The 14,529-nt window shown below is 42.2% G+C and overlaps 3 protein-coding genes and 2 long non-coding RNA genes across 5 annotated transcripts; all 5 read right to left on the bottom strand.

Moving 5' to 3' along the window:
- Positions 1-1,254: 1,254 nt before the first annotated feature.
- Positions 1,255-1,878, bottom strand: LOC117541168 (histone H3). The gene has a single exon (XM_034208300.1). It carries the CDS (start codon positions 1,855-1,857, stop codon positions 1,447-1,449), a length of 411 nt encoding a protein of 136 aa, XP_034064191.1. The 5' UTR covers positions 1,858-1,878; the 3' UTR covers positions 1,255-1,446.
- A 603-nt stretch (positions 1,879-2,481) lies between these two features.
- Positions 2,482-2,930, bottom strand: LOC117541173 (histone H2B 1.2-like). The gene has a single exon (XM_034208306.1). The coding sequence runs from the start codon at positions 2,912-2,914 to the stop codon at positions 2,534-2,536; it is 381 nt and encodes a 126-aa protein (XP_034064197.1). The 5' UTR covers positions 2,915-2,930; the 3' UTR covers positions 2,482-2,533.
- Positions 2,931-8,536: 5,606 nt separating this feature from the next.
- On the bottom strand, positions 8,537-9,119 carry LOC117541178. The gene is made up of 2 exons (XR_004568274.1): positions 8,901-9,119; positions 8,537-8,789 (listed from the first exon to the last, which is right to left on the bottom strand). It is a non-coding gene; the product is annotated as an uncharacterized LOC117541178 (long non-coding RNA).
- A 1,535-nt stretch (positions 9,120-10,654) lies between these two features.
- LOC117541179 lies at positions 10,655-11,517 on the bottom strand. Its single transcript, XR_004568275.1, has 3 exons — positions 11,362-11,517; positions 10,896-10,997; positions 10,655-10,744 (listed from the first exon to the last, which is right to left on the bottom strand). It is a non-coding gene; the product is annotated as an uncharacterized LOC117541179 (long non-coding RNA).
- Positions 11,518-14,065: 2,548 nt separating this feature from the next.
- On the bottom strand, positions 14,066-14,529 carry LOC117541177 (late histone H2A.L3). Its single transcript, XM_034208311.1, has one exon. It carries the CDS (start codon positions 14,494-14,496, stop codon positions 14,113-14,115), a length of 384 nt encoding a protein of 127 aa, XP_034064202.1. The 5' UTR covers positions 14,497-14,529; the 3' UTR covers positions 14,066-14,112.

Genomic DNA, 14,529 nt, shown 5'->3' on the forward strand with positions numbered 1-14,529 from the left:
GACCCCATGTGTCGGGGCTTGGCTAGTGGGCAGTGCACTAATTCGCTAACGTTGTCCGTGTCAACAGGAGTGACAGTCCGCACACACAAGACCACAATTATGGCAGAAGCAAAACATATATATAATTTTAACTCCGAGTGGGAGGATGATTATTTTTGTATCTATTCCAATTCAAAGTCCATCTGTCTCATCTGCAATGCGAGCGTGGCTTTATCGAAGAAGGGTAATTTAGGAGCGGCATTTCAAAACAGTGCACAAACGCTACGAGACGGAATTCCCTCCTAATTCTGCCCTACGCTCCAAAAGGGGAGGGGCCTGAAAGGACAGCTAAATGCACAGCAGTCCATTTCCACCAGGCCCAACAACAAGAGCAAGGCTGCTACCAGAGCATCTTATCGTGTCAGTCACGTTCTTGCGAAACACATGAAGTCTTTCAAAGACGGCGAAGTTGTGAAAGAAGCATTCCTGGAGGCTGCCGACGCGCTTTTGGGGGACAGTAAAAATAACAGCAGCATTTCAACAGGTTTTTGATATAATAAAAACTCAAGTTAGATACCGTTATTAATCAGCTGTAAGTTTTAGTTTGTTTGAACTTATTCATTATAATTATTGTACAAAATGGTATAAGAATGCAAACTTAAATTGATTATAGTCTATTATCAATTCAGGTTAAGAAACTAGTGTTGCTTGCATCCTATTTTAAAGGCATTTATTTTTATAATCTACTAAAATGCAACAAAAAAAGGGTTTGATTCTATTAATTGTGTCTTTTTTATTGCACTGTTGCTGCAGATTCCTGTGTAGCTTCAGATCTGAGTTGTCTTATTAGTAAGCCTAATTTATACTTTTGTAGCAACACTATTTTAATATCATGGCAAAGAAAGGGTTCAGTCTTTTATTTTTTCCCTGTGTCATATGTGGCAGCACTGTTCAATGTTTCTTGAAAACATTACCCACTGTAGTGACGTGTGAATAAACTCCAACTCTGTATCAACAACACTGTTGTGTAACTTCAGTTAAATACTTGTATGTGTGTAGATTAGAAAGAGGTAAGATAAAGGATCTGCAGTATTTTATGAAGTATTAATCGTACAAAGGTCAGTTTTATACAAGTAGAAGTGTGTATTTACCTGGTAGTAGGCTGTCAGTAATGGCTACGCCTCTCTATTTGGACTGGTAGATCTCTGCAGACTGGCAACTTTAAAAGTAGCTCTCGGTTAAAAAAAAGGTTGGGCACCCTGGTTTACACTGATCTATTGCTCACATTTTAATGTCTTTGTAACTTCAGTAAACAACAACCTTTCTTGTTTCATTCATCACGGTACAGCTAACCAAACATAATATGAACCAGTATCATAATAATAATGAGTAGGATTGTAACTCTTTGAAAGTGTGTGTGGCTCTTAAAAGAGCCGTTGTGTTTGGGTGTTCTGGTCTCAGGTCAGTTTAAGCCCTCTCCCCGCGGATACGGCGGGCCAGCTGGATGTCCTTGGGCATGATGGTGACCCTCTTGGCGTGGATGGCGCACAGGTTGGTGTCCTCGAACAGGCCGACCAGGTAGGCCTCGCTGGACTCCTGCAGAGCCATGACGGCGGAGCTCTGGAAGCGCAGGTCGGTCTTGAAGTCCTGAGCGATCTCCCTCACGAGGCGCTGGAAGGGCAGCTTGCGGATCAGCAGCTCGGTGGACTTCTGGTAGCGGCGGATCTCCCTCAGAGCCACGGTACCGGGCCTGTAACGGTGAGGTTTCTTCACTCCGCCGGTGGCCGGGGCGCTCTTACGAGCAGCCTTGGTGGCCAGCTGCTTCCTGGGAGCCTTTCCTCCGGTGGATTTACGAGCTGTCTGCTTGGTTCTGGCCATTGTAGTTTCTCAGTGTTCACAGCGAGAGAAGGAGTGCTGTGTTTCTGTGAGCAGCGGCTTTATAAAGGAGCTGCCGGAGCAGGGCAGCGCTGATTGGTGCATGCCGGGAGACACGTGCGCTGAGCAGCTGCTTTACTATTGGACAATGTAATCCACTCCTCCACAGGGGATGATCCGGGGGCTCCTCAACATGAACTTTAGTTTAGTTTAGGGGGGAAATAAATATGATTAAATATAATATAACCCTAACCCTGTCCTTTTCTAATGTATAACTATGATTTAATTTGTAGTGAAAAACTCGCCCTGAAATAAAGGAATCATTTAATAATAAATGTGTTAATTTGTCTCCTCTAAAGATTTGCTAAGATAAAGATTACCACTTAGCATTTTCTCTCAGGATTGCAGTAAAATAACCACCATATTTCCTTCATATTGTGAAATGTATTTATTTTCATTTTGGAAAAACAAACACCAGTGAGGTGGTATAAGCATGTATAGTGAAGAATGAATATTCAATCATGGTTTATCTTGCTTTACAAAACATTATGTATAAATAACATTTAAGTTATTTAGATTTCTGGTAGAGTAGTTATAGAGTATAACAGGATGAGCTCTTTGGATGGGTTGGGTGGCTCTTAAAAGAGCCTTTGTGTTGTTGGTATGTCAGCAGCAGAGTTTACTTGGAGCTGGTGTACTTGGTCACGGCCTTGGTGCCCTCAGACACGGCGTGTTTAGCCAGCTCTCCGGGCAGCAGCAGGCGGACAGCGGTCTGGATCTCCCTGGAGGTGATGGTGCGGCGCTTGTTGTAGTGAGCCAGACGAGAGGCCTCACCGGCGATGCGCTCAAAGATGTCGCTCACGAAGCAGTTCATGATGCCCATGGCCTTGGAGGAGATGCCGGTGTCGGGGTGGACCTGCTTCATCACCTTGTAGACGTAGATGGCGTAGCTCTCCTTCCTGGACTTTCTCCTCTTCTTTCCAGTCTTGCTGACGGTCTTAGCGACGGCTTTCTTGGAGCCCTTCTTGGCCGCTTTGACGGGGGGTGCTTCAGCAGGCATGATGAGAGAGTGGTTTGTCAGACTCGGTGCCTCACAGACACAGCGCGGTCTCTTTATATCCCCTCGATGCAAATACTGCTGTGCTGTTGCTCGCACGGGATTGGTTATCGTCTGCGCATGACTGAGCCTAAGATGTACTTTGATCAGATGTAGCGTATCTACTGTACTGTATTGTAAAAAGGGGAACAAAGTATTTAAACATTATTCTGCACCCCCCCCCATTTTATGTCTTCTCCACAGTAATCAACATATAACATGTCTAACATTAGCTAATGTAAGGTGTTTGAGGACTTTGGAAAGCCCTCAAATAAATACCATCAATCTATAATTAATTCCAAATGTATTTCAATAGTCAGGAAAGGGATTCTCAGAGCATCGTTATTGGTTGTCTGAATTGTAATCAATGTATTGTCACACTTTAACATTAATGAAGAAGGGCTTATTTATATCCACTCGAATCCTGTTTAAATCAAATGACTCTCTGCAAGACATTGATTTGTCCTATCTGAGCTATGTGTGTATTCAGGAGAGGCCTGGTTCTAACATTGGACTGTCCAGACCTGCCAGCAGTTAACTAGTGGACACAGTTTTATTATTATAAACATGAGAGCACAACACAATCGTCTGAAAACACTTATTTTCACAGAGCACACCATTGCAATTTTGTATTGATCAAATTAATGTTTCACCTTTATAAACATATTGTATTTGTCTTGATTTAATGGCATGAACCATATTCCCTCTACTTTTTTGATGAACACAATAATTAGCATAATCTTGTATTGTATGTTTTACTGTAAGTATAATTGTTGATATTTTAAAGTGTATCTTATTCTCTACGTGTATTTTGAAGAAGTCTCTATTCTGTGCTCTAATGGCCCATACTTTGTCTAGGATATTCAGTTGTATTGTAGTTTTTACTTTATTTCCGATTATTTTATTAATTATTAGTATTTTAATGTCTTAATAAATCTTTAGTTCAGTTTGTAGAACCCCCTGTTAACAGAGGATCCAGAGGAGAGTTGCTGTTCTACCATGATTGGAAACAATCTCAAAATGGTAACTTATTGAACTACTTTATGTCAATAAAACGGGTTTGTATGTTGCTTTCCTAAGAGTGTTGAAAGAATATGTTTATTCACATTTCAAAGTAATTTGCTAAAAGGGATTTTTGAATGATTTATTTGATCTTCTTTTAGTTTAAATATATTCATCCTCTGAACCTCAGTTAACAGAACTCCTTGTAAGTATACATTCATATTGTATTGATGAGAAATGAAAACAGAATGTAATGTATTTAAGATTCATTAGCAGTAGGCCAATGTTTAGCTTCAAACAGACGGCCATCAATGAAACATTTCAAACTAACTCATATGATACCTTTTACATCAGTTATGTCACCAGGGGTCCTTAGGGGTTTCTGCTCTTCCAGCATCAGACTCCCTCGCCCCGGCGACAAAGCAATGGTTAATGCTCAAAGACTTGTGTTCAGGTGACTCTTCCCCTGATCTCAATTTGAAAATGAAATATTAATTTATAAACAGTCAGAAATAGACAGATATCTGGTTTATGCTCTTTAATCAGTATGTTTTATATCAACTCAATAAAATCAATACAACATGTTTTATTCTGTGTACAAAGCATGTGCTTTTGCATATGAAAGCAAATAAATCAAAGGTCACTTTAGACTTATTTTCATAATGTCAAAAGTCCATTATTTTTGCAAAATAGCAAGCACTATTTTATTGTACTCTGTTTCTTCTTGCACTATTCTATTGTTTTATGTCCTATATTTATGTTGCATTGTTGGAGAAGCCTTGGACTTAAATGTTGTCTTTACATATCTACACTGTAGCTGTGCACATAACAATACAAGTATGTATCTCAGTCGGGGTGATTCTTTCACAATGTGTGCTATTTGTTGATTAAGTCATGTGCTTTAATACCAACACAGTTTCTATTTTAAAAAGGGATTAAATATGAATATATATATATATATATATATATATATATTTACAACTCGGGACCCTTCCCCATTTTAAAGTACTTTCGGTTGGTTATGGTTTTTATTTTCCGGTAACTTTTTATATATTGGTGCGGACCCTGATATACGCTTAAAGTGACAGGTATTAAGGCATTTTAAAGTATTTTAAACATGATCTATATTAGCAGTAATATGAGCATCATAAAGACATCACTAGATCGTGTATATATATATGTATATACATATTTGTATATATATATATATTGTTTGTTTGTTTGTAGCCTTTATTTAACCAGGTGAAGCCCCTTGAGATCAAAAGATCTCTTTTTCAAGGGTGACCTGCAGGACATTAGTTACACATGTAACATAAAAACAACAGAACAACAATAAGGATGACAAACAACATAATGTACAGGGTACAGTTTACAAACTCTATTTACAGTGACAGGTACCATGAGTATCAAACAGCATGTCACCCAGCTGAGTTTTAAAATGATGCAGGGGAACCAAAGTGCTCAGTTTTAAACATGTTTGCAGACTGTTCCAAGTTAGTGGAGCTGCACAACTAAAAGCTTTCTTCCCTAAGACAGTCCTAGCACTTGGCACATTTAATAAAACAACATCATGAGATCTCAGGCAATATGTACTTTCAATTCGTCGAGAGATCAGAGAGCAGATATATATATTTGTATATATATGGGAAACGGTATTTTGATCTTTCTGTCTGTACACACAAACTGAAATATTGACAATAAAGTTGATGTGATGGTTTACAGACTGATTGGAAACCCAAATAAAAGCTTTTTGATTTCATATTGTATAGCATATAATCACAAATAAAGGAACATACACTTCTCCTCTCTTCTGTAGCACAGTTCATTATTATTAATGTATACAACTATTTATGTAATGTATAACTGCTCTTTGATATACTATTTACAGTTAGATTATATATCATTATTTAACAATGATGTAAAAACACCATCAGGAGAAAGTAGAGTGTATGAGGGTCCAAGGACAGAGGGGGTCGTATTCACATTCTGTACAAACTGAGTCCACTGAGCCAAATGAAACATGTGTGATATTGGGCTGTATAAATAAACTCTGAGTACACTTGAGTCGTGGTGTGGCTCACTACAGAGGGAGAGGTCTCTACATAGTACATTCAGCCTGCAGTCAAATGTGTCTAAATACAGAAACAGCTGATCAAAAAGGAGTCAACTCTCCGGATAGAAGCGTGTGGCTCTTAAAAGAGCCTTTGTTGAGGTGGTGAAGCGGATCAGGGTGTAAAATAGATCTGTCTCTATATACATACCTGTAATAGCTTGGTTTCACTTGACGTCACACCGCTGCGTTCCTTTGGCGCGAAATTCCATTGGAGGTCAGGAAGTAATTTTATGCAGAGGATCTAGCTGCTGTTACCATTGTGAAAATGCCGGTGTGTTGTGTAGTTTACGGTTGTTCCAATCGATCCGGCCGAGAGAAAAACAAGAGGTTTTACCGAGTGCCGAAGGTTGTCGTCCATAAAGCTGAGCAATTTAAGAAGCTAACCGAAGAACGCCGGAAAAAATGGCTTTCAAACCTACATCTGCGGTCGGGAGGAGCAGAGTCGTCTAATGCACGGGTCTGCAGCGACCACTTCATCAGAGGTATTAGCTAACTTGGTTTTTGTGGCTTTGTTTAGGTATTATTGGGTTGTGGTTAAATGCTTATTTACCTAGTAATACTGATCATGTTTAAGTTACCTGTAGTCTAATATGGACTTTGTTGGGACTTTTTAGGGTGCCCTAGCGCTTTGGGTGACGTTGAGTCGGTAGACTGAGCTCCCACTGTTAGCCTCGGTTACCACACAACAAGTAAGCCCAGATCAGAGGCATCTCTTCGACGAGAGCAGAGGATGGAGCTCAAGGAAGACCAACAAAGACAATCAGAATGTGCAGAGGCTTTGTTGGATCTCCTGCAGACAACCGAGAGCCCAGAACTGACGCAGCCCCCGTCTGACAGCCCACAACTAGAGGACACCAGTGGGATATTAAATGACCAACAAGGTAAATTAACCACCAGCATTATTATTAAATATTACAAATGTGATTGTCAGAAAATCAATGCAAACTTTGAATTAGGTTTAGGTTTAGAAAATAGAGTACTAACTTGAGAATGTGCAATAATTGGAACAGAGAACTTGCATGTCTGTAAAAAGGTTGTCAAAAAGATAACTTCACAACAATTCACATTCATATTTGACTATTTTAAATAACTAATTATACTTGCTACTGCTATATTGTATGCAGATGCAGAATGCCAGACTGATTTAACGATGAAGGACATCGAGAGGATGGAGGATGTTCTGAGACAGAACACAACAGAGCTGGGAGATCTTCGGACAAAGGCACTGGACACAAAGTTCAACCAGGAGTCCTTTGAGAACAGCGAAGAGAAGACAAAGTTTTACACCGGGCTCCCCAACTTCTTAGTTTTACTTCAGGTTTTTCAACTGTGCGAGCCCTACATCACCTGTGGCCCTATGTCTGTGCTCTCCAAATTTGAACAGTTCATTTTAGTTTTGCTGAGGCTGAGACTAAATCTCCCTCTGAAAGATTTGGCTTTCAGGTTCAACATCTCTCTCTCCACTGCTTCTAGAATTTGGCATAAGTTAATTGATATACTTCACGAGAGTACAGAATTTATAATTGAGTGGCCAGAGCGACATGTACTTCAAGCTACAATGCCAATGGGATTCAGACAGGCATTTGGATGTAGAGTTGCTGTGATTGTTGACTGTTTTGAAGTTTTTATTGAGAGGCCCTCTAATTTACTAGCTAGAGCACAAACATGGTCCAACTACAAGCATCACCATACTGTTACATTTCTGATTGGTGTTGCTCCCCAAGGCTATGTTACCTACATATCTTGTGCCTGGGGAGGAAGAGTTAGTGATAAACAGATCACAATACAGAGTGGGCTCCTAAAAAACCTGTTACCTGGAGATATTGTCCTAGCAGACCGTGGGTTCGATATTGCCGATAGTGTGGGATTTTACTGTGCTTCACTAAAGATGCCTGCATTCACCAGGGGGAAAAGTCAGCTGTCAGCATACGAGGTGGAAGAGACAAGAAAAATAGCTAATGTGCGTATTCATGTCGAAAGAGTCATAGGATTAGTCAGAAGAAAATATCAGATTCTGCAAAGCAGGGCTGTGCCCATAGAGCACATGCTAACAAAACCAGGTGAGGCACTAGCATTAATTGACAAGATTGGGGTTATTTGCTGTGCCTTGTCTAATCTGTCAGTGTCTGTCGTCCCATTGGAGTAAAGTCATGGAGCTGTAGTCTAGTAAATAAGAAACCATGTATTATTCAGTATCATTTAATCTTTTCAGTAAACATCGTTTTGTGTTCAAACATCTTGTGTTCAAGTCTTTTCAGTAAACATATTTTTGTGTTCAAACATCTTGTGTTCAAGTCTTTTCAGTAAACATATTTTTGTGTGTTGTAAATTGTGTAGCCCTACTCAATATACAACTTTCATCTACATTCAGGCTTAATTCATTCAACAATATTCTAGAGATGACAATTGGTCTGGTGACCCTCCCATGTATGGCCATTGAGGGTTATTGTAAATGTAAATAAGAAACCATGTATTATTCAGTCTTCTTAGTATCATTTAATCTTTTCAGTAAACATATTTTTTACAATAGCAATATATCACACAGCCCTACTTCCTCTAGTGAGTGTGGTCAGTGAATATGAAGGTGCTGTAATGCAGGTTAAAGAGCTGCCACTGTGCAAATAATAATGCAACAAGGAGAGAACCACAACTTCCGGGACCAGGACAGACCACAGGTGCTGGTAATCACGCCTTCTCTCCCTCCTGATCATCTTGCAACTGAAACTGAAAAATGGAACAGCAGACAGGGAGAGGAGGCTTTTAGTCACCTGATAGTTATGCACTATCATGTTCTTGTGGAAAAAAATGAGCACACCAACTCTTTATGACTTGTACCTTTCCCCTTGTAAGTTGCTGTCCCAACACTTCAGGGAGAACACATAGTCTGAAGAAACTCTCAACTCTGGGAATGATGTTGTCCCACAGGTCCACATCACGCACAATTCTCTCTACAAAGAGGTCATTTTTAGTCCAGACAACAAAGTCGCAGTAGTCAACGTCAACGACGTGGAGCTGAGCCTGTACTTGATGGTAGTAGGCATGTCTCCTGTCCAGCTTCACAGTGCCATCGTTGACGAGACAGAAGCCCTGTTCTCCAGCACACAGGCAAAGATTGGCCTCCTCTTGTTTGCTGTGTGGGCACTAAAAGTTCAATGAAAAGAAAAGCAATATATTGTACTGTAAATAAGTGTCTGCAGCTCAACATGTATTGGGAGAGGATCCCCAGACTCAGGATCACGTCACAATCCTATACTTACCCGCTTTACTGTAGCACAATACTGAACAAATAACTTACCTTTATCTCACAGATACCAGTTCCATGGCAGGTGCACGTGACACCTCCGTCTTGCGACGCTCCCATGTATGGCCACTGAGGGTTCAGCCAAAGCCCGCTGTCTTTACAGCTGAAAACCCTGGTGGTGCAGACTTTGTACTCCTTCATACTGCTTTCGGGCAGTTGCCTCGTATTTGCATCCATACCTGTAATGTATACAACAAGGAACAGAAATAGAACATTGTACATTATAAAACGGACAAGTCAAATCAAGCAATCTGATTGGTTCTTAGCCGTGATATAATCAGCGTATACCACGGGTAGAATTGTAAGTTACTTTTCACAACAAGTCGGTATCCCTCCGCGTCTGAGAAAAACTGTATACAGTTGCGTTGAAAAGCAAACTGCCTGCAAACTGGAACAAGGAAGCAGCGGAGAAGTAACGGGGCAGAAACCCTCCTTTTTACGCAGCGGTCCAGACGCTTCGTGTCGGGCCGAACCACGCCCCTTAGCTGTGATATAATGAACAAATACCACGGCCTGTCGTGAGCTATTGCTTAATTATACCATGGTCTGGGTGAATACTCCATTCTGATTGTCTCCCTAATCCCTAATAAATACCTTGTTGCAGCTGTAGAGAACTTGTGTGCCTCTGGGTAGCATATGGACTTGATCAAGGACTTTGATGGCTGTGCAAGACTAGTCTGTAGAACTTGCTTCAGTCTTGAGGCTGTGATCCTTCCTGCTCTTTGGCTAAACCATATTGGTGATAAGCTCTGGTTTCTGGTCTCCTCCTCTACTGCCTGGACCTGTGGCTGTGTCAGCTCTTCCTGTCTGAAGTCCTGGCATGCATTCTGCAACCCTGTTGGGGATAGCTGTAGCATCTCTGGTGTCCTATACTGAGGTAGTGGTTTAGGTAGCTTGCTCACAGATTTAGGGACAACTTCTTTGTAATATGGTTCCCTGGACATCAGTGCAGCACTTCTTGGGGAATTTCTGCTCAAAGTCTTGAAAAACTGCATATACCTCTGATCCTCGCTCCAATTTTTAACCCTGGACTGTGGGACGATGAAATGTGTGCTTCTCACCTGTCCTTCCAGCAATGGCATCATCCAGTTTTTGCTTTTTGGATTTTGCGGATGAAAAGTCTATCATCGCAACTGGAGCAGCAGGAATCTGCACATGTGAGAGACAGACCAACATGTATGTGAACATACATGTAGGTGCAGTGTAACAATGAGACAGGCAAGGACGGCATGAACAGCTGACTGACCACTGGGGTCTGAATACCTTTTTGACATGTGATGGCATTAGCTCAGTGGTGCAGGATGCAGTCTCTCTCATCTTCACACCTGCTTCGATTGCAAACAGAACTGCTCCAACATGTGAGCAGGATTCTGACAAACTGTATAGACAGAGACATACTAAAATAACTATAGATTGATCGTAAAAGCTAGTAATGGTATAACATGAATATTATAGCAGGCATTATTTTGTCTGAGCTTAAGTGTTGTGTCAAATATGCTTTGGGTTGGGATATTTATTTTATGACTTACCCAGCCATACAGTTACAGTGTGCTGTAACAACCTCTCCATCTTCTTTAGCTACAATCCACGTTTTTAAATGGTGTTTCTCCAGACCTCTGGGAATGGTTGACCTACAAAATTGAAGCTCCAGTTAACAACTTGCTAGTTAGTAACATACATTTAACAACATCAAGCCATAGCTAGCTAGTATAGTTATGTTACGTCCCCAGCTCGTTTCGGGGTAAAAGGGAAGCAACACATAACCAGATGGTCTTGGTAAAGAGGTTGTTTTTAATATTAACCTCAACATAGAGTGATATAAACAACGTGCAGGCTGTTCAAAGGCTCTGAGCTGTCTAAACAGTACACAAAAACGAAGGCCACAGAATATCACAGTCACGAATCAGGACACTTAAGTACAACGCCGTCACCAAAACACAATATATCCTAAGCTAAACACATACACTCACATCAATATCCTAAGTACACACACACCATAAGCACCCGAGTTAACCTCTGTTAACAATATCGTAAGGAAACACACATCATAAGCACCCGAGTTAACCTCTGTTAACAATATCGTAAGGACACACACATAAGCACCAATAACACACAAACATTCTGAGGTATGGTAGCATGGCGTCCTAGCACATATCCAGCGTCCCGAATGTCAACAACGTCGCAGCTTAAGTAGCGTCATCAAGAGGAACGAAACAACGTCGCCGACGCGGTAACCATAGTACCTACATGTAATCATAACACACACACACACACACACACACACACACACACACACACAACACACACACACACACACACACACACACACCACACACACACACACACACACACACACACACACACACACACACACCACACACACACACACACCACACACACACACACACACACACACACACACACACACACAACACACACACACACACACACACACACACACACACACACACACACACACACACACACACACACACACACACACACACACACACACACACACACACACACACACACACACACACACACATCACACACACACACACACACACACACACACACACACACACACACATCACACACCACACACACACACACACACACACACACACACACACACACACACCACACACACACACACCATTTAATTGCTTGAAGGCAAGGCGACAGCCTAACACTGCCTTACATGAGTCCATGTAGCTAAAGTTAGCTAGCTAGAGTCTCCTAATAATGCGACTTATGCCCCTTTCAGACACCACCAGCGCTTTTCAGCTCCGGCTCGGTAGCCTGAAAAGCGCCGGTTTGTTTTCCTGTTCACACCGCAGCCCGCCGGCTCTTTAGCTCCGAATCGGGTTCACTTCCAGCTCCAAAAATTGTCGGTCTAGAGGCAAGAGCTTCGGAGCTAAGAGTTGGCGTCGGCTTACGTCTCTCTACGTCGAGGCGTGCAGAAACTAAAACCCTCCTCCCCTGAACATGGGTCGACTGTCATGCCTGCCTTCAAGCAGTAGTGCTTATAAACACACTTTATAAAGTCAGGCAACACTAACCAGGCTTCGTGTGATTCTGTTTATTTGTACCTTACTTTGACCATCCGTTCATTGTTATTGATCATTGTGGAGAGAGGCAGACGTTTTGTTTTGTATTATAGCAGCTATCGGATGGAATCAATACATGGGCTGCACAGGTTGTCGTGTCCGACTATCACAAGTATAATCATAATAAAAATACGCCGGTAAAATGTGCCTGTAGAAAACGGTTTATGCCACAATAGGATAGCAATAACAAGTAGTCAGTTTAGCTTCGGTTGCTATGCTAACATCACCCATTTTATACCAGAGAAACTTTCATAACAGCGTTGTGATACCAAACAGCGTCAATTCAGACTGACACACATTCACTTAGGCTAAGGGGAACTGGGGATATGTATCAGCTGCTTGTGTGAGTCGGACAGTGAATACTTTAGAGCGGCCGCAGCAGTGTGAGCTAACCGGGAGCTAACGGAGGAGAATAAACTCCCATGGAAGAGCAGCCAACACTGCAGCGGTCGGTAAATGCTGCAGAAACACATTAATAAACAATGAACCACGGCACTCTGGAGCAAAGTATAAGGTTGGAGAAGTCGTTATTCAATTTAATCTGGCTTCGTGTGATTAAAAGCAACACGATCATCGACCCGACGCAGTTCCCCGTTGTTGTTGTTGTTGTTGTTGTGAGCGCCGTAATGCCGTTGGGGAGCAAATCAGCGATGTAAACGGTGACGTCATGACGCAGCAGCGGCAGCACCAGTCGGGTGCTGGGCGGTGTGACCAGAGCGAGAGCAGAAAAGGGAAACCGGAGCTGAACCAGAAAAGCTCTAAATCGGAGCTAGAAAGGGAAACGCGCTGGTGTGAAAGCCGCATCAGAGGTAAGAAGGTATACGTAGTTAAAACCCAACCGGGCAAAAACAAGGCGACATTTGTTTAATGCCTTTTTGGTGCCGAGGTCATTCACCCATCCACACACGAAGTAGTTGAAAGCTTCCAGGCTTTTATACGCTTTCATTTGGCTAGCCGTGTAGTAGGAGGTATGAAGGACGAGGTAGCTGGTGATATCCATCACCTGGACAGCGGGCAAATCTGATAAATCACGAGAAAAGTCGCTCTTTTTCAGCTGACACGGATCGTATCCGATGTGTGCTGTGATTTTTTTCACGATATCTGAGGCGTGCAGGTTCATTTAATTGTTTGACATAATCGGTGTCCTCCATGATTCCTGCATTGATGAATGATTGCGTTTTCACTTCCTGACCTCCACTTGAATTTCGCGCGTCATAGAAGTCACGTGACTGAAACCAAGCTATTCTATAAATACTGTGACTGATCAAACAATACCTTGAAAGTCTATGTTGACACACTGGGTCAACTTGTACAGGGGTTTGAAGTTAATGAGCACTAAAAAGTATCAGCAACATCCATTAATTTTTGTAGTCTCGGTATCCTACAAATTAAAAATACTCTCAAAGTTGGACCTTAATTAGTGAATGTTTGGAAAATCTAGAGAAATGGTAATAAGTGTTGAAAGAGCAGTAACACCACAATATACATCATTACAGATCAAGACAATGGAAACTACAAATAAGACAAAGTCGTGGATTAAACATAAAAGTGTTAGATGAAGGAAAGCTCTCTGGATAGAAGTGTGCGGCTCTTAAAAGAGCCTTTCTTGTTTGTTGAAGCGGGATCAGGGTGTTCACTTCTTGGCAGCCTTCTCGGTCTTCTTGGGCAGCAGCACAGCCTGGATGTTGGGCAGCACGCCTCCCTGAGCGATGGTCACTCCTCCCAGCAGCTTGTTCAGCTCCTCGTCGTTGCGGACGGCGAGCTGCAGGTGGCGGGGGATGATACGACTCTTCTTGTTGTCCCGGGCGGCGTTTCCAGCCAGCTCCAGGATCTCAGCGGTCAGGTACTCCAGCACAGCCGCCAGGTACACCGGGGCTCCGGCACCGACACGATGGGCGTAGTTACCCTTCCTCAGATGCCTGTGGACACGGCCGACGGGGAACTGGAGCCCGGCACGGGATGAGCGAGTCTTGGCCTTCGCCCTAACCTTTCCTGCACCTTTTCCGCGACCAGACATTTTCTATGTGATTATTCTTTGACGTTTAGAAGA

Source organism: Gymnodraco acuticeps, unplaced genomic scaffold (genome assembly GCF_902827175.1).
Source record: "Gymnodraco acuticeps unplaced genomic scaffold, fGymAcu1.1, whole genome shotgun sequence".
Taxonomy (NCBI): domain Eukaryota; kingdom Metazoa; phylum Chordata; class Actinopteri; order Perciformes; family Bathydraconidae; genus Gymnodraco; species Gymnodraco acuticeps.

Coding starts and splice junctions, on each gene's coding strand:
- LOC117541168 (XM_034208300.1), bottom strand. CDS start 1,857: ATGGCCAGAACCAAGCAGACAGCTCGTAAATCCACCGGAGGAAAGGCT.
- LOC117541173 (XM_034208306.1), bottom strand. CDS start 2,914: ATGCCTGCTGAAGCACCCCCCGTCAAAGCGGCCAAGAAGGGCTCCAAG.
- LOC117541177 (XM_034208311.1), bottom strand. CDS start 14,496: ATGTCTGGTCGCGGAAAAGGTGCAGGAAAGGTTAGGGCGAAGGCCAAG.